The sequence below is a fragment of the Tenrec ecaudatus genome, chromosome 16 (genome assembly GCF_050624435.1).
Source record: "Tenrec ecaudatus isolate mTenEca1 chromosome 16, mTenEca1.hap1, whole genome shotgun sequence".
Lineage (NCBI taxonomy): Eukaryota > Metazoa > Chordata > Mammalia > Afrosoricida > Tenrecidae > Tenrec > Tenrec ecaudatus.
The window spans coordinates 109,309,447-109,335,852 of NC_134545.1; the positions used below are offsets into that span (position 1 = coordinate 109,309,447).

Consider the following 26,406-nt stretch of genomic DNA (forward strand, 5'->3'; position numbering starts at 1 on the left):
TCATTGCCATCTGGACACATACAGGGGACCTTCGAACTGGCCAATAAGGAAGAAAACCGAGAGAAAAACAGATACCCCAACATCCTGCCCAGTAAGAGTTTCGCTTTGTTACGTGGCCGGGGGCTGGGCTGGCCTGACCTTGCAGTTGGGACTGAGTGAGCATGGTGAGCTCAGGGGCAGGCCCCTGCGTGGACATCACTGCCCAGCATTTGCCCTGGAAGCTTGGACAGCCAGCACTGTTGGGAGAGGGGGGGGCTCGACCCTACTGCCTGGGTGAGCAGAGGTGGGCGAGGGTGCCCCCTGTGCCCCAGGCAGAGCTGCCTTGTGGGTTCGGGCCCAGCAGCTGTGCTAGGACGGAGGTTCTGGTTGGGAAGCGCGGGAAGAGTGTCACTGTCCTTGGGGTAGGGGTGGGGCGGTCCCACAGGGTCACTCTGGGTGGGAATTGACTCCATGGTAACTCTTGGTCTGGGATGGTCTTGTTTGGTTGTTTTCTTGTTTTGTTTTCTTGGGGAGATCACCTGCGTTTTCACTCAGGAGCTTTTGCATTGTTAACTAAGAGTGGTGGAGTAGGCTACACATTGAACTGCTAACTGCAAGGTCAGAGGTTCAAAGCTACCAAGCACCCCAATAGGTAGAGATGAGACTTTCTGCTCCCGTAGGTGTTTGCAGCCTTGGGAATCCATAGGAGCAGTTTTACCCTGTCCTGTAGGGTCACTTGAATGGCCTCAGTGACAGGGAGCGTGGCTTGGGGTCCCTAAGGAGCCTACAGAATCATGCACTGGATTGCTAACCACGGGGTCTGTGGGTCGAATCCACAAGTTACTCTGTGGGAGAAAATGAGGCTGTCCACTCCTTTGAAGATTTACAGCCTCGGGAAGTCCCAGTGGCTTTGTCCAGAGTCGGAATGGACTTGCGGGCAGCGGGTTGGGTTGCAGCGCCTCCCTGCGTCAGCATGGACTCAGCAGCACTACAGGGGCTCGGCGTTGGCGTTGATCCTTCTGGGCACAGCTCCCATGTCCTCTCTGAGTGTGGCTTCAGACTGCCAACCTCTTGGAAGCCCACCCAGTACTTACCATGGTGACACCAGGGCTCTCTGGGGCAGCCCTACCTCCACCGATAGTGAGGTTGCCGGATATTATCTCGCACACGTTAGACACGTCATCAAGAGACACCCTTCCCTGGAGGAGGAGGGCAGGTGGGTGAAGTGTAGAGGAAGTCCCTGGGCGAGGTGGATGGACACGGTGGCTGCAACCAGGGGCTCCCACGTTAGGACCACTGTGAGAGTGGTGTGGGTCCGGGCAGTGCTTCCTTCTGTCCATCAGGTCACTGTGAGTCAGGACCACTCCGGGGCACCTAACCTCAACAGCCTCAGCAAGTCAGTCCTGTAGCTCAGGCCAGAAAGTTTGCAGGGCCTGTTTCATGTGTACAGAACGTACTGTGATTGTGAACTGGCCTTCCACTGCCCGCCCCGCACCCAACCCTGCCTGCCCCTCTGGCAGTGCGGGTTCCTGAGGGCCTAGGGACTTGGGAGACGAGGGCCGAAGGGGTGTGCTCACACTCGGGAGGGGACTAGCCGGCAGTCCCTGCCATCAGGAAGGAGCAAGGCCATGCCAGGGGTGTCTGGGATGAAATGGAGCAATAGCCATGGAGGTCCCGATGCCAGCTGTGGCCTGCAGAGGGGGCCAGACCTGAAGACTATACAGGTGGGACTCACATCTGACCACCCTCCTCCCACCCTGTCTGAGCTGCTCTGCAGCCCCAGGGGTGGAGATCCCAGGAAGAGAGAACCAGCTCCTCACAGTCCCACAAATCCCAGGCCACACGCTGTCCGAGAGAGCAGCTGTGTCTGTGGCCCTGGGACCCCGGCCACGGTCCCACATCCCCTGGCGTAAGTTTGCTGGGGGGGCAGGGGAGTGCCTGTGGACAGAGCCCTGGCCGGGCGAGAAGGAGGCCCCCTTTCTGGAGAAGTGGCAGGGTCGTCGTTTTAGAAATACGTTTTGCAAGTGAAGTGTGACATTTCGGCAGAAAGAGGCAGGAAGTGCGGAGGGACGGCAGAGTCTAAATCGAAGCAGGGACTCTTTTTCTCTCTCTGTTACTATTGCTGGCTTCTGGCCACAACTGTCCCCCCCACCCCCACCTCCCACCCCACCCCCGATCAGCTCAGTAGGCTTTGTAAACACTCCCCAAGGGCTGGTTCTGACTCTCCCAGTTCTGAGCAGGGCGGCCTGGCTGGGAGGACCTAAAGCTGTGATTGGACCCCTGAGGGCCTTCTGGCAGGAGCTCTGCTGGTAGGTCCTGCTGGATAGGACAGAGCTGGCCTAGCAAGACCACATCATCCAGCTCAAGGCTGGACACGTGTCATTCACACAAACGCGCTGGCAAACACGTACACAGATACTCACCCATGCATACTCACCTACACACATGCATACCACACTCACACATTCACACTCACACTTACAAACGCACAGACTGGATTTCCATTCAGCGATTCAAGCATGTTGCGTTTGGGACACTGTCTGCAGCCCCACCCCCACCCCCGCCCATCGTGTCCCAGCCCTCTCCCCACGCCTTTCCTGTGAATTCTGTTTCCTTTCTTCCCTCGTTCCATCCCTCCTATGCCCCCTGCCCTCTGGGCTTCATCCCAGGGCAGATGCTGTCCCTGTCCCTTATGCCTGGTTCCTCTAAGAAGTGCGGACCTTCCCGGGTTTGCTGTTCCCCGCAGGGCCGAATGTTCAGCCACAGGGTGAGTTCAGTTCCAGGCTTAAAGGGGGTCGAAAGGCCATGTTCTCCCGGTTCCTCCAGTCCCTACCCAACAAGTAGCCTGATCTGAGTCTTAATCCATTTCCCCATCTCTATCCAGGGCCTCCTCCTGCAGACTGCAGTCCTTTTCAGACCATCAGCAGTGGTCTCGGGGTCCCATCTCGGTCTCTGGTCTCAGGGTTGTGTAAAGCACCTGTTTGCGGCAGCGCCCTGCCCTGAAGCTGAGAGACAGTAGCAGCCCATAGAAAGTGAGCATGACGGCCAGGACGGCCGTGTCCCGTGGCCCCTCACAGAAGGAAGGCTCAGCTCGGTGGTCGGTACTATCGATGGACTTCAGGGCAGGGGCAGTTCGCTCTGCCTAACACCATGGCTCTCTCCTCCCCAGATGACTGTTCCAGGGTGGTTTTGAGCCAAGTGGATGGGATTCCCTGCTCGGACTACGTCAACGCCTCCTACATAGACGTGAGTCCCCAGCTTCCCGTTCCTCTGGCCAGCAAGAGACGTGTCCCTGAACCTTTGGGTGTGGACTGTAAACCACGCGGGGTGGCCTTCCCTGCCATTGCCACCGTCTCTCTGGGCAGTGTGGTCATGGGTCCCCGAGACCAGTGCCCCTCCACCTACCACGAGTGCCCTTCCACCTGCCGCCGCGTCTAGGGATGTGTTCTCAGAAAGCACCCCTCAGGGATGCTCATCACTGCAGTGCTCGTGTGGCTGACAACACAGGCCAGAGAGCAGAGAGCTCGCGGCCACTGGGCTTTCAAAGATGCTGGCTGTCGACCAGCTCCTGCTCGTGGCTGTGAAACTGTGTGTGTCCCAGAAGGAATCCAAGGGACAAGAACGTTGAGAGACAGCAGGATTAAAATAACCTCGTCGTCTCTAACGCGGCTGGTGAATCCTTTTCTTTCTCTAATTTTCCTTCCCTGGGTTTTCCAAATGCTCCACCGTGATGAGGGCCACGGATACCTCTTCCACCATTGTTGTGTTGCGGTGACTTTGGTTTCTCTGTCCCCAGGGTTACAACGAGAAGAACAAATTCATAGCAACCCAGGGTAAGCCGCCACCAACCCAGCTCCAACCCGACCTCTGCCAGCACGGCCTGGGGGCTCCGGCTGCCTCTGCAGCACCCAGGAGCTGGGCCGGCTTCTTTTGTGTGGGTCCCTCCTGATGTACCTCCAAAGTGCTCGCCAGCACCCCATGAGCTCTTCATTCACTGCCCCTGGTGCTCGCTCTGCTGGGTGACAGCTGGCAGCAGTTTCTGTCCAAGCACAGATGCAGGCCTCTCACTGAGCCTGCTGCTCAGCTCGGGCCCCAGGAACAGGAGCGGCAGCTGGTTAAGAATTCAGGTTTCAGGCCCACCCAGTACCCACCTCCCCAACAAGGTGCATTCATACCAGTGGTGCTGTGGGCTAGGCCTTGGGCTGCTAACCAAAAGGTGGGTGGTTCAAACCCAGCACTTGCTCCCAGGGAGAAAGATGAGGCTCTCTGCTCCTGTAAAGACTAACAGCCTTGGAAAGCCTGGAGAGGTTGCTGTGAGTTGGGATGGATTTAAAGGTTGTGTGTGTGTGTGCACGCATGTGTGTAGATAGACACACGACACCCAGTGGCCCAGGAGTGCTGTGTGTACAGGGAGTGAGGCAGGTGGATGATGTTGGTCTGGGATGGATCTCAAGAAGAAAATCCTGAAGCTCGGACTGCCGACAGCTCGGACTCTCCCTCTGTCTCACCTGCATGTAAACACACACACACACACACACATCTATTCTGTCTCACTTGCATGTGCACACATATGCCCATTGTCTGTTTCACACACTTGTACACATATGCTCATTCTCTGCCTCACACACTGCTGCACATGTACACACACGCCCATTTCCTCTCACCCATGCGCACACATGCACATTCTCTCCCACACGTGCACACACTGACATGGGCACACATGTTCTGGCAGTCCTGACAGTGACACCTGCATGGCCATACAGGTTGTCATGTGGCTGTGGAAATGCCCACCTGGATGCCCTCTGGCTTGGGGCAGTGGGGAAAGAGGCTGGGCCTGGTGGGTCCCAGCAGCCTTGGCCCACTGGAGTTCTGCAGGCAGAACTGACACCTGGTCCTGTCTCCTGGGTGCCTCAGGGACGGGGAGCAGCAAGAAGACCCCTCTGGTGGATTCTGACTTCAGGACTCTTGTCCTTGCAGGACCCAAACAGGAAACGGTGAATGACTTTTGGCGAATGATCTGGGAACAGAAATCTTCCACCATCGTCATGCTGACTAACCTGAAGGAACGGAAAGAGGTAACCCCTCCCCCTCTGACTCAGGCACTTCTTACACTTAGCTGAAGGCGGGGTGGGGGTGGGGAGACTGACCACTTCCTTTTCCTCTCTCCCTCCCCACCCTCTCTCACTGCCTGGGGGGAAAGGCTTGACAATCCTCTCATCTAATCAATCCTCCTGAGAGCCAGAGAAACCCCTGCCACAGGGGCAGCCCCCACGCCAGGGGATGAGGGGTCCTGGCCAGCCCACCAGCTCTGACTCTGGTGGGTGGAGCCCTGAGCCAGAAGGATGGCGAGCAGAGTCCTGGGTGGGCCTCAGAGGATGGTGTGGGTTATTTACTGCATCTTGCCAAGTTTAGAGAGAGGCAGGGACAAGCCAGGTGCCCTGGGGAAATACTGAGCTGTCTGTCCCTCCTCCAAGTGCACCCGCTGCCAGGGGGAAGCTCCATCTGGGTAGTGAGGGGCCACCTCCCCTGAGAGGGGCTGAAGGGGATGCATTGCCCATGCCGGAAAGCGTCCTGTGTTCCCAGCAGGCCAGAGCACACTGTCTCAGCCCCAGGACAGCAGGGGCCCACGCTGGTGGCCAGGGGGAGGCAGACCCTGCTCTCCAGTGGCCTGTGTGTCCCCTGGGAGGGATGGACCTTGCTCTAGTGAACTGTGTGTTCCCATAGGAGGGACTGGCCCTGCTTTCTGGTGGGCACTGTGTCCCCTGGGAGGGCAGACGCAAAACTGGAGCCAATCAGTGGATAGTACAGTAGGAGAGCATGGGGTCAAGAGGGGGACAATGAGGAAGATGAAGACCATGTCTTTAGAAGGGGGGCTCCAAGACCAGAAGCTCCTCCATGCCTGGAAACCCCCATTTTTAGCTCAGGGACCTGAACCCCTACAAACTAGACCAGAACAAAGCCTCAAAGCAGGACCTGGGCAGTGGTGGGACAGTGGGAGCCCAGCTGAGAAGCCCCTCCCTGGATGGGGTGGGAGTGACTGGCTCTCTGAGAAGATGAAGGGAATTTGACCAAACCCGGAGGGGTGTTGGCAAGAGGGTGAGGAATCTCTTGATGGGGGCACCAGGGTTGGGTGCTGCTAGGGTAGGAAGCGGAGGGGGGCGAGCCTCAGGGAGTGAGCTGTCCACATGAGGTGGAAGAGGAATTGGGAACTGAGGGGCAGCCAGTGCGGTCACTGTTCTAACAAGTTCTAGCATGAGGGCTTGGGCACAAGAAGAGGGGGAGGCCGGTTTGGTGGAAGTGACCCATTTGGGGGGCCCCGCCAGGGCCTGGCATGTTGTCAGCACAGCGTGTGGCCAGGCCAGGCCCCAGAAGTGGCGGCACCCCACCCCTGTGTTTAGTCACTTGCAGGTGACCCAGCACTGTGGCCAGGGCTCTGGCGATGGACGTGGCAGGCCTCTGTGCAGGGGGGTGAGGAGGCAGTGCGTGGGCTGTCACATCACAGGCTCTGTAGCAGGCTTCTGTGCAGGGGCGTGAGGAGGCAGTGCGTGGGCTGTCACATCACAGGCTCTGTAGCTGCTCTGTGGGGGCAAAGGGGGAGGGGGCAGGGCCTCAGGAGGGCCAGTGAGAGCCTTCTTCCCCCATAGGCCAGCAGCACTCACTTCTTCCACACCAGACAGAAAGCGCCTGTAACCACCTGTTGCCCTTCTGGCCAGGTGCTGGGCTGGGGCTCCGGATTGTTTTCAAGGGATTAGGACAGGGCTAAGCAGGGCCACCCACACTGTCACCATGCTAGGATTGGTCAGCCTCTGTCACCAGAAGGAGAGAGCAGGCTGGAAACCAGGAACCTCAGATATGGGGCCTCAGTCAGTGTTTTCCAGAGAAACAGCAAGTACACAAATACACACCCACACATACCCATATACATGTACATCCCAATATATGCATGCATACATAGATACACACCCATATCTATGCATCTGCACGTGTGTATAGATACACTGGGCCATGCATACATATACACATACATGTATACACATACACTATACATGTATACACCTTCATGCATGTACAACACAGGAAGACATAGATACACAAACACATATATGACAAACCAAAACCAAACTCACTGCCCACCGCCCTTGTGAGTTTCTAAGCCTCATCTCCCTTCCACAGGGTGGCTGGTGGTTTCAAACTGCTGATCTTGTAATTTGCAGCTCAAAGTGTAACCACTACAACATCAGGGATCATATGTATATATACACACATGCCACATATACATACGCACTGCATACACATATACACAGAGACATATACATACACATATGCTTACATACATATATACACATATAGAGCAGAGACATGTGTAGAGATAAATTTATACCCATACACATATCTACACACAGACATCTATGCACATATATACTCACACACAGACATATCCACACACAAATAGATGCAGAGACATGCACACATATATACATGTGCACACACATATGAGGTGCACATGTTTAACACAGAGACCTCCGTACACAATATACACACACACACACATATATATACACACAGAGAGGGACGTATAGATACATACATATTCACACACACATTAGAGAGGTTTTGAGTCACTGACTCATGCCTCTGCGGTGACCTGTCTGAATGTCTAGGGACCCTCTGTAGGCAGACTCCTCCCTCAGAGAAAACGCCCTTTCTCCTCCCAAAGCCACTGAGTAACAGGAAACGCCCACCCACATTATGGAGGGTCATCTGCTGGTCACATGGCCTGTGGCCTCATCCCTGGAAGTGCTTCAGAAAAGCATCCCGACTGGTGTGGGCAGGAACGCGGACGCCAGACGTGAGCGACCCCGCCTCATGCTCGGATCAGCCCTCCACGGCCACAGAGCTCAGGGTCCCCTGTGGCCACACCGAGGGGACCGCGGAGAGTCCCCTGACCCTCGGCCATCCTGTTGCTATGACACCATCGTTCTTAGGGGCCCTCAGGTGGGCCCTTGGGTGGGTTCTGACTTACACGGACAGGACATACCACGGAACCAGGTGCTGCCGTCTACACCATGTGCACAGTCACTGCTGCAGCCATGGGGCCGTCCATCTCCCGGAAGGTCGTCCTCGACGTTTGAGGATGCTCTGCTTGACCGAGCATGGTGCCCTCCTCCAGGGACTGGTCTCTCCCAACAACATGCCCAAAGCATGTGAGACAAGGCCTCACCATCCTAGCTCCCAACGAGCCTTCCGGCTATACTTCTCCCCAGACACGTGGCTCTGTCTTCGAGGGTACCTGGAGGTTCTTCACCTGTACCCTCATCCAAGCCCCCCTTCTTTCTGCCTGGCCCCTTAAGCACCTATCCATACACGTGCAATGACTGGAAATACCCGGCTTGGGTCAGGCGCCCCTTAGTCTTCCGTGGCTATGTCCCCTCCCGTTTTCCCGATCTCTCTCATCGCCACCCACAGGGTCTTCCCACATGGTGACTCGGGGTGGTAGGCCGTCTTCTGCTTCACGATTTCTACCACGTCAGGGGAAATCCCTTCTCCATTCCAGTTCCCTTTCTCGGCATCGCGTCCGCGGCTGGGTGGTCTGTCTGTGTCCCTGGCTCCCGTTTCTAGGACTACATGCTGGAGAACATGACGTCCAGGATTTTAGAAGGCGCGGGAGGGCAGCTTGGACGAGGTGGCCAGGGTGCCGGATGCGGAGCCCCGGGAGTGTTCAGCCGTGCCTCGGGGTAGAGCTCACTCTGTAATATGAGAGATGGAGGGGGAGCTGTGGCAGCGCTCAGGAAACTTCCAGCATGTTCCAGGCCTAGGGGAAGGCCTGGCAGAGGGAGATATCTGTTCTGACTTAGCCATAGCCCAGCCTCACAGTCCTTCAGGCCCCAACGCCAGAGCCTTGCAGGCAGGACAGGGTCACCTGGGCCTGGGCAGGGCCGGGACTCCCTCAAAGCAGGGGCCCCCCCAGGCCTCGCTGTGCCCACCCACTTTGGTGGACACTGTGAGGAGCAGATTAGCTGCAGCTGGACACTGAGGGTCCATCTGTGAGGAGGGGGGGTCCATTTCTGAGGGCAGTGGTTGTCTGTGAGGGGAGGAGGTCTGTGTGAGGATGGGGGAGTCTGTAAAGGTGGTGTGTGTGTGTGAGGTCACTGGGGCTGGAACACTGGAAGCAGTCACGGAATGGCCTCATAGCCCCCGTATCTCTGTCACAGGAAAAGTGCCACCAGTACTGGCCCGACCAAGGATGCTGGACATATGGGAACATCCGAGTGTGCATGGAGGACTGCGTGGTCCTGGTGGACTACACGGTCAGGAAGTTCTGCGTCCAGTCGGTAAACACCTCGGGCTCTGCCTTGGGGAGTGCCATGGGGTGCAGTGGGCGGCGGGTGCACTTCCATTCGTACCGTGAGGCACCGGGCACCCCCAGTGTCAGGGCTCTCACTGTGGGTGGAGGGCGGAGACTGAGGCCCAGCGGGGGCCAGTGGGTAGATGGGGTTTGGTGGAGACACAGGTCCAGGAGTCTACAGTGATAGAAGCTTCTAGATGCCCCTGACCCCTGACAGCCATTCTGGGCATGGCTGGACTTTGCCAGGAGAAATTCTAACCAGTTGGTGGACACAGGGGTTAAGGGTCCTCTGTCACAGGGGACACAGGGGTTAAGGGTCCTCTGTCACAGGCTGGAATGGTAAGGCAGGAATCTAGGAATCTTTAACAGTTTCAAACTGAGGTATCACACTCCCTCCTCATCTTTCATATTTATTTCCTGTCAGCTCCCCTGAAAGGATTTCATTAAGATTGTCTTCCATAAAAATAGGAAGTCTTGGTGGTGTATTCATTTATGTGTAAGGCTGCTAACCGTAAGGTCACCAACTCAAACCCGCCAGCTGATCTTCATAAGGAAGAGGATTAGGGGAGGAGCCTGGTGACGTAGTAGGTGATGTGTGGGGCTGCTAACTGCAAGGTCAGCTGTTCGAAACCACCAGCTGCTCTGTGAGAGAAAGAGGAGGCTTCTCCACTCCCATCAAGGTTGACAGTCTGGGGATCCCACAGGGTCGAGAGAAAGACTTGCTAACACTGAAGTCCTAGGGTGTGCACCTGCCCTGCCTGCTCTGCAGGGTCGCAGTGTGTCAGAATCAACTTGATGGCAGTGGATTTGGTCTTGGCTTTCAGCAAACATGCCTGGATCCCAGGCAGATGTGATTGAAGTGTAGGAGCCATTTAGAAACCCTCGCACAGCAGAGGGGTCTGACTGGAACTGACTGGCAGAGTCTGGCCTCTGAGGCTCCTGGGAGCCAGAGCACAAAGGGGGAGGGGACCCATTTGGTCCTTCTCATCCTCGCCTGTCCCCAGACATGCACACATGCATGCAGCTCTGGGGCACCCTGGGTCTCCTACAAGCCCGCGAACCCCATCATTACTTCTTGGAGAACAGCCCTCTCTGAGAGTGAGGGGACATCTTGCCTCAGGCCCATCCCCAGGAGGGGGTGCAACTGCCTCCCCCAGGGAGAGTGGTCCTTCTTTTCTGCCCCTCATCTCAGGAGGGTCCCCAGTCCAGGGGTCCTGAGGCATAGGCGCTCCGCCAGAGTGGCTGTTGGGACAGGGCGGGGCAGGCGCTGGGGCGGGGCAAGCGGGAAGGGGCAGGCAGGGCGGGGCAGAGAGGGCGGCGCAGGTGCCGGGGCACCCACTCGTGACCCTCCATCCCCGCAGCTCCCTGACAGCTGCAAGGCTCCCCGGCTGGTCTCTCAGCTGCACTTCACCAGCTGGCCGGACTTCGGGGTGCCCTTCACGCCCATCGGGATGCTGAAGTTCCTGAAGAAAGTGAGGACGCTCAACCCCTCGCATGCCGGGCCCATCGTGGTGCACTGCAGGTGCGCATGGTGGCTGCTGGGCCGGTGGGGCACGGAGGGATGGGGTGCAGGCGGGTGTGAGAGCCACCTCCACTTGCGACAGGGACCCCAGGACGTGCCAGAGATGTGAGGTGGAGCCCTCCGAGGGGGTTCCATGCCGAGAGCAGACGTAGCCGAGAGGCCCACGGTGACAGTGGCTGGGGCTCATGGGTCCACGTAGCCTCCTTCTCCCAGAGGGACACCCAGGCTCACCGGGACAAAGAGGGGGGCCAGTTCTGACAGGGGCACAGTCCTTATAGCACAGCCCACAGACCCCAACAGCTGAGGGACAGACTGTACAGAGCCTGAGCCAGGAGCAGACCCCACAGCTGGCTTGTCCTGCAGCCCCTGGGCAGCCCTAGAGGCTCCTCGGTGCCACTTCACCTCTCACCGCTCTGTGTCCACCACGGTACATATGTCCACAAGGAGTGCCACCACCACAGCTGCTGCTGCCAGCACAGCCACACGGCCACCACAGCTACTGTCTCTAGGCTGTTAGCTCTATCACTGTCACCATCACCATGGCCACCTGGGTGAGGATGCTTCAGGCTCTGTAAAAGCAGGTTCCCCAAATGACTGCTTCTCCCAGAACATGTTCCCACTCCACTCTGCCCCCCTGAACCCACTGACTTACTTGTCACAGGGGGTTGTCTTCAGTGGGCTGGGGAGAGCAGGCACCGACCTCTGCACTCCAATCCCTGGACACCCTGATATCTCCGCTTGGAAAGACCCCACGCTCTGGCTGCTGATTGGTTTGGGCATCCATCCCCCTGATGGATGCCCAGTCAGGACCTGAAGGTGCTGACCCATGTCCCCTACCATAGCCCGCACCCCCCAGGCCCCTGTGACGTTGGTCATGGTCACTAGGGCTGGGTGGTAAGACTGACACTTGCTGGGTTCTCAGAGGGGATGACAGAATGGGAGGCAGATGGTTGGCATGCTCACCTGGTGACTGAGCAGTGGAGGTTGAAGTCCACCCTGAGGGACCTCGGACGAAAGGCCTGGCGACCTGGTTAGGAAAGCCTGCCCCTGTGCCCACGTTGAGCACCCCGTGGTCACCAGCAACACACATGGGGTCCAAGTGACGTCTCACACGTGGGCTGGGCGTCTTCTAGGTTCTCCATCCTGAGCACTGGGGAGACCTGAACAAGAACCACCTCCTCTGTCTGAGGTGGTCAAAGCCAGGGGCGGCATGACTGTGATGCTCAGAGCAGGCACAGGCCTAGGCTGAGCCAAGCTGATGGAGGTCACACCCAGCTCTCAGTGACGCTCGGTCCAGCTCACAGCAGGCCCACATGGTGACAATAAAACCCAAATGCCATCAAGTCCATGCAGACTCGAGTGACCGTGTTGGACAGGGTAGAACGGCCCCCTGTGGGCTTCCCAGACTGTCACTCTTTGTGGGAGTAGAAAGCCTCGTCTTTCTCCTATGGAGCAGCTGGTAGGTTTGAACCGCCCACTCTGTGGTTAGCAGCAGCCAGGTATTCCCTGGGGGAAGAACCCTGGAAACACAGTGCACCTGCACAGGTGACCAGCAAGGATGGTCTCAGTAGAGAGAGAGAGCAGCTCAGACACACTCCCTGCTGCTTCTGCGTGGCATCTCTGACCCAAGAGTCTTAGTGGCTCACTCGTTACGGGCCATGCTGCTAACCGCAAGGCCAGCAGGTGGGATCCACCAGCCGCTTCGAGGGAGAAAGACGAGATCTCCTACTGCCACACTTACAGTCTCGGAAATGCACAGAGCAGTTCCACCCTGTCCTACAGGGCCCTCATCAGTCCTCATCCACTATGGCTGGGAGTTAGTTGAGTTGATGGACCACTGGAGAGATGGTGCTGGGGCTGCAGCGCCCCCGCTGGCCACACAGGGATATGCAGGCAGTCGCTCTCAGGAGTGTGAGCCTTCCTGGGCACAGCTTGCCCCCTGTCCAGGTCTGAGGGTCCTTCACGGGGGTCTGTGACTCACGACTCGGTGCTCCCTTCCCCCAGCGCGGGTGTGGGCCGGACGGGCACCTTCATTGTGATCGATGCCATGATGGACATGATGTTCGCAGAGCAGAAGGTCGATGTCTTCGAGTTCGTCTCTAAGATCCGTAATCAGCGTCCCCAGATGGTCCAGACAGACGTGAGTAGCAGTGGCCCTGGCCCAGCCCTGCTGGTATTTGACCTCCACAAAGCAAGCCTGGGGCCCAGGTACCACCCCATGGCCGGAGGCTAGTCTGGTGCATGCACCCTGTGCTGGAGGCTAGCCCAGTGCCCTGGACCCCACCACTACAGAGGGGACACTGAGTAGCTGTCTTCCGAAAGGGGGAAGTAGGTCAAATAAGTTATGGAACCTATAGGTTAAGCAATGCCCTGAACCCCACAACTAGCAGCTGGCCCAGTGCCTGCACCCACAACCATAGGCTAACTTGCCCCGAAGTTGTCACTGCTCAAAGGCTAAGCAGTGGCTACAGCTCAAATTGCCCAATCCACTCAGCCACCCTTGGCTCCGCTTCCTGCTGGGCTGTGGGCACCTCCTTCACCCCTGTGTCTGTGTGTTCTCCTGGGAAACAGTGGGGAGTTCTGGCTCCTTGAGGTAGGGGGAGAGTACTCCAAGAGCATTGGCTATGCTCACAGCAGTGGGGGGAGAGGGGGCTGGAGGACAGGGGAGAACTGCCCCTGGGCCTTCTGAGGCTCCACATCCCTGGGTCAGCAAACAGCCTCAGCTTTCTCCCGTGGAGCACAGGGAGGCTCCAGATAGCAGCCAACACCTTACCCACATGCCACCAGAGACACAGGAGAAATGGCATGACCTCCATCTTGGGGCCCCTTGGCGGCCAAGGTCACTGGGCAGCGTTGAGGTCAGTCTTCCTTGGGCCCGCAGATGCAGTACACATTTATCTACCAAGCCCTGCTCGAGTACTACCTGTATGGGGACACGGAGCTGGATGTGTCCTCGCTGGAAAGGCACCTGCAGACGCTGCATGGCTCCACAGGCCGCTTCGCCAAGGTTGGGCTGGAGGAGGAGTTCCGGGTAGGTGCCAAGGGGTGGGGTGAACCTCAAGTGAAACCCCGGCCCGGTGCTTCTTTCTTCTTTGACCAGACAAGGCTGGGCCCTGGGAGCAGGACCTGGGGACTCCCCAAGGAAGCCTGCCTTCTCCTTGCCAGGGCAGGGTGGGCGTGGCTTGAGGGCCAGATGTCTTCTGCCCTCGAGTGGCCTTCTAGGATGGAGGACGTGATGTGTGAGCCCTGCTGCTGTCTGTGGGGGGGGCGTGGGCAGGAGGAAGGGTTCAAGGTCATTGCAGAGTGACCAGCATGGGACACAGGCACAGCATGAGCACAGGCTGTTGGGAAAACAGTGCCCACTTGCCGGACACAGAGTGGCCATGAAGCTTCAGTGTGTGGGAAGTCAAGTGTGACCAGGCTCCCTGGGCAGCACAGCAGGTGGCTGTGCTGGCCCTCATGCCAGCGTCCCCGTGCTCGCCCGGCAATGTCAGGGACTGACCTGTTTGGTGCTGTGTCTGATCCGCAGAAGCTGACCAACGTGCGCATCATGAAGGAGGACATGAGGACCGGCAACTTGCCCGCCAACATGAAGAAAGCCCGGGTCATCCAGATCATTCCGTGTAAGCCCCGCCCCGCCCAGGGCCCGCAGCCCCTCCACACAGGGCCAGCATTGAGAATAGAGTGCTGGGAGCAGTGGGTGCTAACGTCACAAAACCCCTCTTTCGCAGACGACTTCAACCGCGTGATCCTCTCCATGAAGCGGGGCCAGGAATACACGGACTACATCAACGCGTCCTTTATCGATGTACGTGTGTGGCCCGGGTGTGCATGGCATGGTCATGCTTCGCTGGGGTGTACGGGCCACAGACACCGGTGATCTCCATCTCACGGCCTGGGAGAGCTGACTGCCTCTTGAAATTCAAACCATTCGATAGCACGATTCATCGTCCTTAAAACAGACTGGGGGGAGGGGGCGGTGCTTTGGAGATGGAAGGATAGCAACCGAGCGCTCCAGAGATTGCTGGCTTTTCATTCTGAGTTAGAGGTGGTGACGGAATGTGCACTGGCACTGAGTATGCATGCTGTGGGGGCACCGTCTGCCTGCTCATGCCCTGTCTCCCAGGAGTTCCTGCTCTGCTGGCCCAAGCAGACAGCAATCCCTCTCCAGCATCCACTGCTGTCTCCATGCAGGGTATGGACAGCAAAGGCAGCGCAGACAGCCTGGGACTTTATTTCTGCAGGGACATGAGAAAATGGACAAAGGCCCCAGGGGCTGTGGAAACTGACCTTGAGCACACAACCTCTAGCACCCAGGCCTCTTGGCCCCACACCAGGTGGCTAGTTTAGTTGTAGTACACAGACAGAAGCTCTGATCAGACCCTACAGCTGTTTTCTTCCCCTTGGCTGGCTTCAGGGCGCTCATCTCAGGTGACCTGGGCTCTGGGGAGCAGGTGTAGACAGGGTGCCCTGGGTTCTGTGGAGTGGGTATAGACAGGGTGATCTCAGCTCTGTGGAGTGAGTGTAGATGGGGAGACTCAGCTCTTAGATTCAGGGAAGCGTTCCTAAGTGACTTAGATCCAGGCAAGTCAGCTTGTGTCTGGCTGGGGCGGGATGTGCTCACTGACCCAGGGCTTCACCTGGGGCTCACAGAGCCTCCAGTAGACCCAGCCCTGACCCTCTGCCTCCACCACAGGGCTACCGGCAGAAGGACTACTTCATTGCCACACAGGGCCCGCTGGCGCACACCGTGCAGGATTTCTGGAGGATGCTCTGGGAGTGGAGGTGCCACACGGTGGTGATGCTGACTGAGGTCCAGGAGCGCGAGCAGGTTAGGGTACTGCCAGGGGCGCCGCCGGCTCAGGGCTGCCACTGGCAGAAGCATGCCTCCCAGTGGGGTGTGCATGCGCGAGTGTGTGTGCGTGCGCATGTGCATGTGTGTTGCTTTTGTGTTGCTTGTGTGCGAGTGACGTGAGGGTGCGTGTGCATGCAAGTATGTGCATTGTGTGCCTGCCTGTCCGACTCCTGGGGAGCAGCTTCTGGGAGAGGGGTGGGCCCCGAAAGGCTTGCTCTCACCCTGTTGTGAGCCCCAACTTCCCATTGGCTTTTGCACTTGAGTTAGGTTTTGTTGAGGCCTGCCTGTGTCCTGGTGGTGGTGCAGTGGTTAAGTGCTCAGCCGTTGGCAGAAAGGTTGGTGGATTGAGCCAGCAGTGTCTCCTCAGGGAAGGACGTGGCTTCTGCTTCCACGAAGATGCCAGTCAAGCAAGGCCACTGCCACTGTGTGGACTCCTACCCACAGCAACCCACTGGGCTTTCTGCGGCCGTAAGCCTTTACTGGAGCAGATAGCCTGGTCTTGCTCCTACAGATCTGCGAGTGGGCTGAACAAATGACCTGGCTGTTAGGAGTCCAAAGCCTATCCGTGGGGATGATGGCCTTGGAAGCCCACAGGAGCAGCTCCACTCTGTCCCGTAGGGTCACTAGGCGTCAGAGCCCACTCAGTAGCACTGGGTGTGGCTTGGGGTTTTTTAAATCTGCCACTCTGTATTCATCAAGACATTTCCCCCACCCCACCCCGCCCCTTTGGCTTTCTCAAGTCATGAAACCATAGGCCCTGGTTAGTGTGCTCCGTTCGTACTGCTATGATGACTCGTCAGGGAGAAAGATGGGGCTTTCTACTTCTGTAAAGAGTTATGGCCTCGGAAATGCACCAGGGCATTTTTACCCTGTCCTGTAGGGTCACCATGAGCTCGAATAGACTCAATGGCAGAGAAAGACAGAGAGATTACTCAGGTACAAGGTTCTGTATGTTCTCATTTCTCTTGGGACTATCTCCCAGAGAGCAAACACTGGGCCCTGTGGAGACTCTGTGATTAACACGGAGGAGCCCCTGTATCATGTTTTCTGCGCCTTCTCTCTTCTCTCTTTCACACACACACACACACACACACACACACACACGCCCGCCCGCAGTGCAGGGGCCGATCTCTCCCTGTATCTGTTAGCACTTCCTTGTATCCGTTTGTTTGATTATTGCCATCGTGAAAGATATGGTATTTCCTTCTTTAAATCCGTGTATCTCGTAGAGTGATGTGCGTGTGTGCCTAGAGAAAAGACCCCTTCGTTTCGTTTGGTTTTGGACGTCCTATAAAGGGTCTCATAAAAGTACAGAGTTTTATGGGAGTTCCTCTGATCACTCAGTATCATGCTCTGAGCTGCTTCTATCCTGAAGCCTAGACTGTGGGCCTTGAAAGCCGCAGTCCTGGGAGCCCCTGGGGGCAGTTCTTCCCTGCTCCACAGGGTGGGAGGAGTCGGAATGGGCTTGGTGACAGAGAGCTCTGGTTTATGTACTCAGCAGTCTCTCCTTTTGGATATGAAATTCTGCATGCAGCAGTGATCAGTGGACACGCGTGTCCCTTTTGAGACACTTGGTCCTGACCCCATGGTCAACAGGCGTGAAGGGGCCTCACCTTTGAATCCACAGGCCATTTCCTTGGTCAGATGAAATGTGCCAGGTGCCAGGAGAGCATTTCTGCATTGAGGACCCCAAGGTGGCCCACTCAAATTATTTTTTTTTTGGTGGGGGTGGCGGGGGAGCAAGAGACTTAAAAGTCTTTTTTTTTTTTTTTGCCCCCAAGGACAAGTGCTACCAGTACTGGCCAGCCGAGGGCGCTGTGACTCATGGCGAGATCACCATTGAGCTAAAGAGTGACACCCTGTCTGAAGCCATCAGTGTTAGGGACTTCCTGGTCACCTTCAGCCAGGTAATGTTTGCTTGTTGTCTGGGCACTTTCCGCCCTCCTATATGGGCCAGCTGTGGCGGTCACTGTTGGCTCAGGGCCTGCTATGCCCTTCTGCTTCATCACAAGGGCTCACTGTGGTCAGTACGGAGTGGCACTGCCAAGAGCCGGTCCCTGTGGAATCATGGCAGAAGCCCCAGCTTCACCTGGCTCCTGGCTGGGGCAGAAGGGACATTCCGAGAGGCCCTCACTGGGCTTCCCTGGCCCCATTGCCTCCTTGGAGAGATGCAGTCATCTGGGTTCATTGGACAGGGGTGGTTGTGAATGGGAGTGCAGGGCTTCCCTGGGTACCTTCTCAAAGCCCCATCCTCTGCCCTCCTCAGCTGGTCAGGGTCACACCAGGCTGGCTGGGGAGCAGCTGCCAGGCTCAGCACTGAGAAAGAGGCCCTGGGCCTGCCCACCCACCTCCAAGATCGGGTCCTGCCTGTAGCTCCAGGTTGAATGTGTAGGACCAGTGGGACAGGCCCATAGAGTTCGTATGTAGTTCATGTCCAGCTCCAGAGATGAAAAGAGGAGCTGTCTGCTCTGAAAGATGTGTAATCCCTGCAACACTCAGAAGTTCTCCTGGGTCTCTGGGGGTGGGGAGGGGGCTCGGCTCCATGGTAGTGGGTCTGACTTGGTTTGGAGGTCTGAAGAAGGTGATTGTAAGGAAGGACACTGTTGCAGGTAGGGGTGGGTTCAGTCATTCAAATCTCCTGAGTCTGAAGTTCCTAACCCGGGGCGGTCTGCACAACCCACTCTCCCCATAGCTAGCTGGCCAGGCACTGACTGGGCGACTACTCACTCTGAGCCTCAGACAGTCAGTGGGGTCCTGAGTCCCTCCCACCCCATAGACAGGCAGCCAGGGCCATTGCTGTCCCTGGCACTGCCAGTGCTCAGGGTGGGCCAGCAAAGCCAACCTGCGCAGGGCCTGGGGTGGCCAGTGAGGGCACAGCCCAGTCTGGGGGGAGGTGGGTCAGGCCGGGCCAGGAACGGCCACTGCCACTGGACACCACTTGCCCCACAGCCGCTGGCCCGGCAGGAGGAGCAGAGCCGCATGGTCCGTCAATTCCACTTCCACGGCTGGCCGGAGGTAGGCATCCCCGCAGAGGGCAAGGGCATGATTGACCTCATCGCAGCCGTGCAGAAGCAGCAGCAGCAGACGGGCAACCACCCCATCACCGTGCACTGCAGGTAAGGCCTGCCCCAGCCTCTCCCACAGCTGGAACCCTACCCCAGTACATAGACTGGGACAAGGCCCTGCCCCAGTCCCTCCCACAACTGAAACCCCACCTATCCCCACCCACAGCCAAAGCCCCGCCCCAACACATACACTGGAGTAAAGTACCACCCCTGTGCCCCTCCCACAGCCTAAGACCTGACCCCTGACCCTTCTCTGGCCAAAGTCTTGCCCTGGGCCCATCTTAGCCCTGCCCCTAGAATTGACACTACAGGTGAGGCCTGCACTAGCCCTCCCAAAGACGAAGCCACACCCCCAACGCTACACTGAGGTTACTCCCTGCCCTCCGTGTCCTCCCTACACATGTAACACCCTGCCCTATCCTACCTCTTCCTCCCCCCCTCCCCCACACTGGTCCTCTGCCCATCCGCACCTGCGCTGTGGGTGAGGTTTCCATGCCTAAGACCCCCACAGAAGTGAGGCACCCTGCCCCCCCCCCAGCCTCTCTCCATCTCCCTCTCCAGCTTCTCCGCCTGGCGGCAGATCCAGCCAGCAGCCCAACTGGGCAGATCGCAGCCCCGGGGGGGCACTTTGGTGATTTTCTTCTTGAGAGGGGCTCTTTTGCACCTGGGGTGTCCCCAGCCCCCAGGAGAGCTGTCACGTGGGCTAGGCACTACACTGCTGACTGCAAGGTTGCGGTTCAACTCTACCAGCCACTCTGACGGGGAGGTACGAGACTGACTGTTCCCCCTAATCCCTTACAGATTCAAGGTCACTGAGTCAGAATCAACTCCATGGCCATGGGTGAGGGGGCTCACGCACTGGACTGCTAGGCCAGGGCAGCAATTCAAACCCGTCCGCAACTCCCCTGGAGAAAGACCAGGTGGTCTGCTCCCACTGAAGTCACCACCTCAGAAACCCCGATGGAGGTTTGCCTCTGTTTTGCAGGGTGGTGATGAGTCAGAATCCAGTCTATGGTGCTGGAGTTTTGTGTATGGAGCGGGGGTGGAGGGCGGGTGCCCAGGGCTGGCCAGTAGGGACATGTGCCATTTCAGGCCCTGGGGTCCCGCCTGGAGCCTTTCTGACCTGGGGTGCACGCAGTGCCTTCTGGCCAGGCTTCTGCAAACCCCAGCCAAGGGCTCAGCCTGCATACGCCATTAGGGAACAAGGTCTGAGGGCAGGCCAACGGCAGGGCCAGCGGCTAACGAGGGCACCAATGCTTCCTTCCGGCCCTTCGTCTGGCTCCCCAGGGGAGGGCTGGCCTTTGAGCTTGTGGGGCTCATCCAATAAATCATGAAAATGGCCATCTCAGATGGAGTTGTCCCCGCTGACAGCCTAAGTGCCACTCTTCCTGCAGGGACGCTGCCGCCTTGTTATCACTGTTAGGTGCTGTCTTAGGCCAGGTCCAGTGACACTCGTATGTGTGTAAGAGAGAGCGCTTTATATCAAGAAGCAATTGTATACTAAGCAAACATCCAAGCCCAGTCCAACTCAAGTCCATACGTCCAATGCTGGTTCATAAGTCCCCTTTCAGACTCATGCAGCCACCTGCAATATTGCACATGCAGGAAGGTGACGGGCTGGTGGATACAAAATCTTGTGGATCCAAGGTGGTGGATGCATCTCCAGGGCTCTGACAGGTCTCAGCACATGGCTTTCCAACAGGAAGGTGAGGCAGAGAGAGGAGATCTTGCAGGTCTCCGCAAGTCTCTGTGTAACTCGTCAACATAGAAGGTGAAGGCAGGAGAGGGAGATTCCTAGGATCTTCCTTATGAGGAAGCCATGCCTACCAGGAGGTATCTTCAGACTATGACCTAATTGACAGGGTAAACTCCATTCCTTCACTCTTATACATTCATGTTGACATGAGATTATGTACCTACCACAGACCATCCCTTGTCAACTTGACACCTTTACACAACTCTGTCGACATACATAATTTTAAAAACAAAACAGTAATAAAATCATATTTGTACCTAACAGGATAAAACTAAAATGCATATAACTCAAAATGTGCCAGTCTTATTTAAACATAATATTCTATAAGTGAACACAACATTGCATGCCTAACAATTGCAGTTAAGTGCATACCTACACCATAATTCTATAATCCCATGAGCATATCCCCCACCCATGAAAGTTAGTAAGCTAGCCATTTCATGCCTTCATCCTCCCCATTTGGGTGTACAATTTCTATACTGCCTGATTATACCAACCCAGTGCTCTGAGAAGACAAGCATATTCTTTGATGTGAAGAATCTTCATTACGGTTGGAACCTTGTGAGTCTGCATCCTTGTGAGTAAGCAAAGTCAAATCAGGATAGGGCATCGATAAAGTCAGCAGCAATATGTGCCAATTCACAGGCTCAAAAGTCTCATCTTCATCTGGTGGGGTTCTGGTCAACTCAGTGTGGGCCGCCTCACTTAGCCTCACCATGGTGCCCATTGGCTTCCTCACCTTTAACCAAGGGCACTGTCACAAATTCAACAGCCCTAGCTCCCTTGGGCTAGGTCATGCCATAGGCTCAAATTCCACACCACCCTTCAAACTTCAGACCAGTCAACCTGTTCTTGTCTTATCCTCTCGTCTCTGTGAACCAGGCCCACAGGTGTCAGCAGCCAGACTCAACCAGTCTCTCTCTGCTGAATTTCTCCCACTTCCACTGAATAAATGGATTCAGGTGGTGACCTAGGACACCACAGGCTGCCCTCAGGCTTCCTTCAGTCCTAGAGAGGAGAGTTTCTTCATGGCTCCAAATTTTCCCAGCTTCAGGCACAAACCACTAGTTCAAAATTCAAAAAATCCAACTAACTCCTTTCTTTGTCTTCAGTCTGGCAACCGCATTCTAGGCAAGTGTCTTCAAATGCAGATGTCCGGGGGACTCAAGGAACTGGTGCTTATCTTTTCAGAGGCCTGTCCTATACCCCTTTAAAGATCTAATTTAATGGCTGGAGGCAGTTGGCTTAAAAACTCTCTATTGTACTTCCCAATAATAATTTCTACCACAATTTTATCAATAACAATAGTTAAGAGCAATCAGTATCATCTTAGTAGAGCCAGATCCTAGACACATTCTTAAAATTCAATCTTTCTCTTACTTATCCAAACGATTCCATTCACATGCAATATGGCCTGAGGCCTCTGGCTGCCTCAAGCCAGGTGTGACCTCTGTCCAGGTCATATTGGGGAATCAGCATGGTCTCAGAGAAGTTCAAGGGGCCATTTTACCCCGAATTCAAAATTTACATTTATCACATTCATTTTCACTATTTCAAACAGGAATAACCAAAGGCAACAACAAAAGGAAAGAATCAAAACTTTACCTTCCCATGTTCTTTCCAGAAAGCCACCTAGTAAACTGCATGGCCCTACCTGACCTCTAGCTAGCAAAAACAAAACAAAACAAAACAAAAACTAACAGAAATAAGGCAGAGGTCAGACAAGCATCCACTCTCCAGCTTCATGATTTGTTTCTCTAGTGCCCCGCCCAAAAGTTAACATAATGTGTTAGGCAAGGCTGACAAAAGAAACAAACCCAGTGACACCCATATATGTATGGGAAAGAGCATTGTGTCAAGAAGTAACTATATCAAGTAAATATCCCTGCCCGGTCCAGATCAAGTCCCTAAGTCTGATACTAGTCCATAGATCACTCTGTAGACTCACGCGGGCAGCTACATGCAGTGCAGAATGCAGGAAGTTCACTGGCTGGTGGTTGAGAAGTCTTGTGGATCCAGAGGTGGTGGACACATCGCAGGGCTCGTGCAGGTCTCAGCAGAGTGAGTCCACAGCAGGAAGGTGAAGGAGAGAGAGAGTGGCGGGCCACCAGTGAGCCATTATCTCGGCAGCACCTCCAAATGAGGTCATCAAGCTGCAACCTGACTGCAGGCTCACTCCTATCCTTTCAAGTTGGCACGAGGTGACGTAACTACCACGGTGCCATCTAGTGGGTTTAGACTCACCGGGACCCTCTCCACAACAGGATGAAACCCCGCCACGTCCTGCACCAGCCTCCCCGTGGTTTTGGGTGCGCCCCTGTTGCAGTCGCTGTGACAATCATCTGCTGTGACCTTCCCCAAACCCTGCCTTTGCCACCACCCATGGCGGCAGGGAGTCCCTGGCACAGCAAGGCGAGATGGTGCCAACATTGGGAGGGCCTCTACCCACACGTGGGGAGGCGCTCAGCTGACTAACAGGAAGATCAGCTGATCGACCCCACCGGGCAGCAGGCAGAGAAAAGACCTGGCCACCTGCTTTCATAATGATGGCCAGCTAGGAACTTCTAGGGGGCGGGGCTGCACTGTCACGTGGGGTTGCAGTGGACCTGACAGCCCCCAACTGGTCCCAGCGATTCCCAGGCGGTGCTGATCCTGTCGGCCCAGGTGAGGGATTTTGAGGAGTCCTGGTGATGGTGCAGTGGTTGCAGTTGGGCTGCTAACCCCCAAGGTCGGCAGTTCAGAACAACCAGCTGCTCTGAGAAAGATGAGGCTTTCTACTCGAATAGCTCGTAAAACCCGGAGGGCTCCTCTACCTTGTCCTGTCGGGTCACTGAGTTGGCATCAAACCAACGGTAAAGAGTGAGATTTCCCTCCTCCTTGCTTGACGTGGAGGCCACATGTAAACAGTGCGGGGGCCCTGCTGCTGTCCCTGTGTGTGGACATGGGACCGGAGGGTCGGCTCATTCCGTGTCCGCCTCCCGTGCTTCACCCCACAGCGCCGGGGCCGGGCGGACGGGCACGTTCATCGCCCTCAGCAACATACTTGAGCGCGTGAAGGCCGAGGGGCTCCTGGATGTCTTCCAAGCTGTCAAGAGTTTACGCCTTCAGAGGCCGCACATGGTGCAAACCCTGGTAAGCAGCTGCACTGCCAGTGGCGGGGCGGGGCGGGGCTGTGGCCGGAAGAGACGAGCTTATCTCCTGTTGTATTTGATGTAGGCGTCCTTAAAGGTACGGGAGATGGGAGGCCACGTTCCCAAGGAAGCTTGTTCCTGGAAGCTGGGCAGATCTTCTTCCTTTCCCTGGGGTTCCCAGGGCCGGGCTTGTCTGTGACCTGGGATGGTGGCACCGCCCGGCTCTCTCCCTGGACCTGGCGTGTGCTGACAAAGACCCCAGGCCGCCGCTGCTGCAGCAGCGCGGAGAATCCGGGGCCTGCTAGTTCCACGACACCCTCACTTGTTTGAACTGTCTCCTGAGCTGGTCTTGCTCTAGCTCACCAGACCGTCCATGGACTTAAGTGCCGGGCTGGGGTCAGGTGGGGGGTGGCGTGGGGTGAATTTGTTTCTGCTGAGGGCCACCTGGAGGTTTATAACGTCCTTGGAGGGCCACACGGAGCAAACATTTAATTAACTCACCCCTGAAGCGATGGCTGGGACTGCTTCGCTTTGGGGAGGTGTGGGGCATCGGCAGGCACGGATGCTTTCTCGGGCCTTGTGTGGTCCTCGGGGCCCTGCTGGCACAGTGAGTTACGCAGCAGGCTGTAACTAGCAAGGAGGCTGAGCACCAATGTGTTGGGAATGAAGAAGGGGTGTCAGGATTCTCCTGCTCCCCAAGCTCAGGACTGTCCCACACACACCCCCACCCAGTGGGCCAAGCCAATTACCTGGGTCTGTAACTAACCTGACATAGGTTACCTGCCTTCTATGGGACTCCAAGCCTTTGACCTGAGCCCCTCCCATGCCCCCAAAGTTTTCCAAGCACTCGCAGTAGGTTCATCAAGAGAGGCTCTGTGGCTGGCTCTCTCCATCTCCATGGAGTACCTGGCCCTGCGGCTCAGGGCACCAGTCCGATTGTGCCCCACTGACCCGTGAACTCAGTTCTAGTGTGTGGAGGGGCTGCAAGACCCCAGGGACCGCCTGTCACGCAGGTTCGAGGAAACATTGTTTCTAGGAAACCTGCCTTAGAGCACTAAGCTTAGGCTTTGGGACTGGGGAGGCTTGCTTTCTGTAACTTTCAGACAAGACTTCTTTTGTTACATTGTGGCCTGACAAAGTCAGCCCTCCATTTGTTTCTGTCCCCATTTCCTCACGAGGAATTTTCTGGTTTAAGTATGCACGCCAGAGGCATTTTACACGGCCTGGCCTGTAAACATCTGCAGTCTTGGATGCCCACAGGAGCAAGTTCTCTGGCTTTCAGCAGGAATGCCTCCTCCCCAAATGCCATCACGGGCCCTTGGTGGCCCAGCGGGTTAAGCAAAGGGTCGGGCTGTCCGTCTTGTTTTCTTCGGTTCTAAAATTGAAATCACACGTGGACATTTCCTAGGTGAGAAGGTGGCTTTCCCTGGACACCCAGGTGCCTGGTAGCCACATTCGGGTGGCGAGAGCGTGCAGGAGGGCCTCCCTCCGCCCTACAGCTTAGTCTCTCCAACGGATCCCACGGTCTGCGAGGCAAATCGAAGGCTTGATCTAATGTCATTGTAACATGCTCTTTTTCTTCTCCTTTTTCAGGAACAGTATGAGTTCTGCTACAAAGTGGTACAAGATTTTATCGATATATTTTCTGATTATGCTAATTTCAAATGAAGATTCTGCCTTAAAATATTTTTTAATTTAATGGTATGTTTGTAAAGATCATGTTAATTTATTTCAGTCGGTATTAATATCCTCCCTAAATTTCTTTGTACATATTTTGTTATGCACTCCAGGCCCACCTGCTATAAACCCCTGAAATCCTAAATTCCCTTTTTAGAAGCTGGAATAAGGGCGCTTGGCAGCCCACCAGGATCCCACATGTAAGCTGGCTGCTGCGCTCAGCAAATGCCCCGGTTTCCCGCGCCAGGTCATTCGTTCCGTTCTCTTTCACGGGGGCAGCACTTCCGCATGTTGGCCCCCCCGCAGTGTGCGTGTGCGCGCACATCTGCAGGCTGCAGAACTGGGCCTTGAAGGCAGGACTGGCCATCAGTTGGGGACCTGCACCCTGTCACCGACGTCACAAGTGTGGACAGCAGCATCTCCTGGGGCGTTACTCGAAGGCAAACCGTTTGCTGCCTGGAAGATCCCACATCACAGGGAGGCTTGCTGAAGTCGCCAGCTTTCGTCCTGGGGTTCGTGTTTCCCGTTTCAGAGATCAGAGGACTTACTGACCTGAGTTCTGGGCTGAAGGTCTCTTTGTCCTTGCGGTGGGCGTGGCAGCAGTGTCCAGACCGCACATACTCCAGCCCATGTCTTTCCAGCCTTCGGTGAAGTGCCCTGGCGGTCCAGTCTGTCCACAGCTCTGGGACAGCATCCACCGCCCCGCCTGCTGCCCGCCCTGTCTGGCCACATGGATGACCCTCTGAGGATCCAGCCTACCTGTGCTCTCTGCCTTCCTCCTTTGCCACAGCCGCCAGGCCCAGCCCAAACCGCCCCCCTCACCCCACATTCAGGCAAAGACGGTCACTGCCCCCAGAGAAGCCGAGGCAGAAACACAGGTGTGTACCACAGTTACAAAGTTATAAGACACATCTTCTGAGACGAGTTTTGATATGTAAAAATCTCTTGTCCAAGGCAGAGGTTGTTTGTAAGGGACAGAAAAAGAATTCTCAAATCTATTTAGATTTCTACAGTTGTGTGTGTTTGTGTTTTTAAGTCCCGTTGTCAGACATTTAATACGAAAAACGTATGGGGG

The 26,406-nt window shown here is 56.1% G+C and overlaps 1 protein-coding gene across 2 annotated transcripts; it reads left to right on the forward strand.

The window, feature by feature from the left end:
* Nucleotides 1-26,303, forward strand: PTPRE (protein tyrosine phosphatase receptor type E). 2 transcript variants are annotated; one of them, XM_075533393.1, is made up of 15 exons: nucleotides 1-91; nucleotides 3,149-3,225; nucleotides 3,776-3,812; nucleotides 4,957-5,054; nucleotides 9,192-9,311; nucleotides 10,687-10,847; nucleotides 12,852-12,987; nucleotides 13,729-13,878; nucleotides 14,377-14,470; nucleotides 14,579-14,655; nucleotides 15,544-15,678; nucleotides 17,484-17,609; nucleotides 18,652-18,818; nucleotides 23,520-23,655; nucleotides 25,248-26,303. In XM_075533393.1, the coding sequence occupies exons 4-15, from the start codon at nucleotides 4,992-4,994 to the stop codon at nucleotides 25,320-25,322; spliced, it is 1,440 nt and encodes a 479-aa protein (XP_075389508.1). In that variant the 5' UTR covers nucleotides 1-91; nucleotides 3,149-3,225; nucleotides 3,776-3,812; nucleotides 4,957-4,991; the 3' UTR covers nucleotides 25,323-26,303. The 2 variants fall into 2 exon arrangements, with proteins under 2 accessions (XP_075389508.1, XP_075389509.1); XM_075533394.1 differs by having other exon boundaries at nucleotides 9,192-9,308; nucleotides 10,681-10,847.
* Nucleotides 26,304-26,406: the final 103 nt, after the last annotated feature.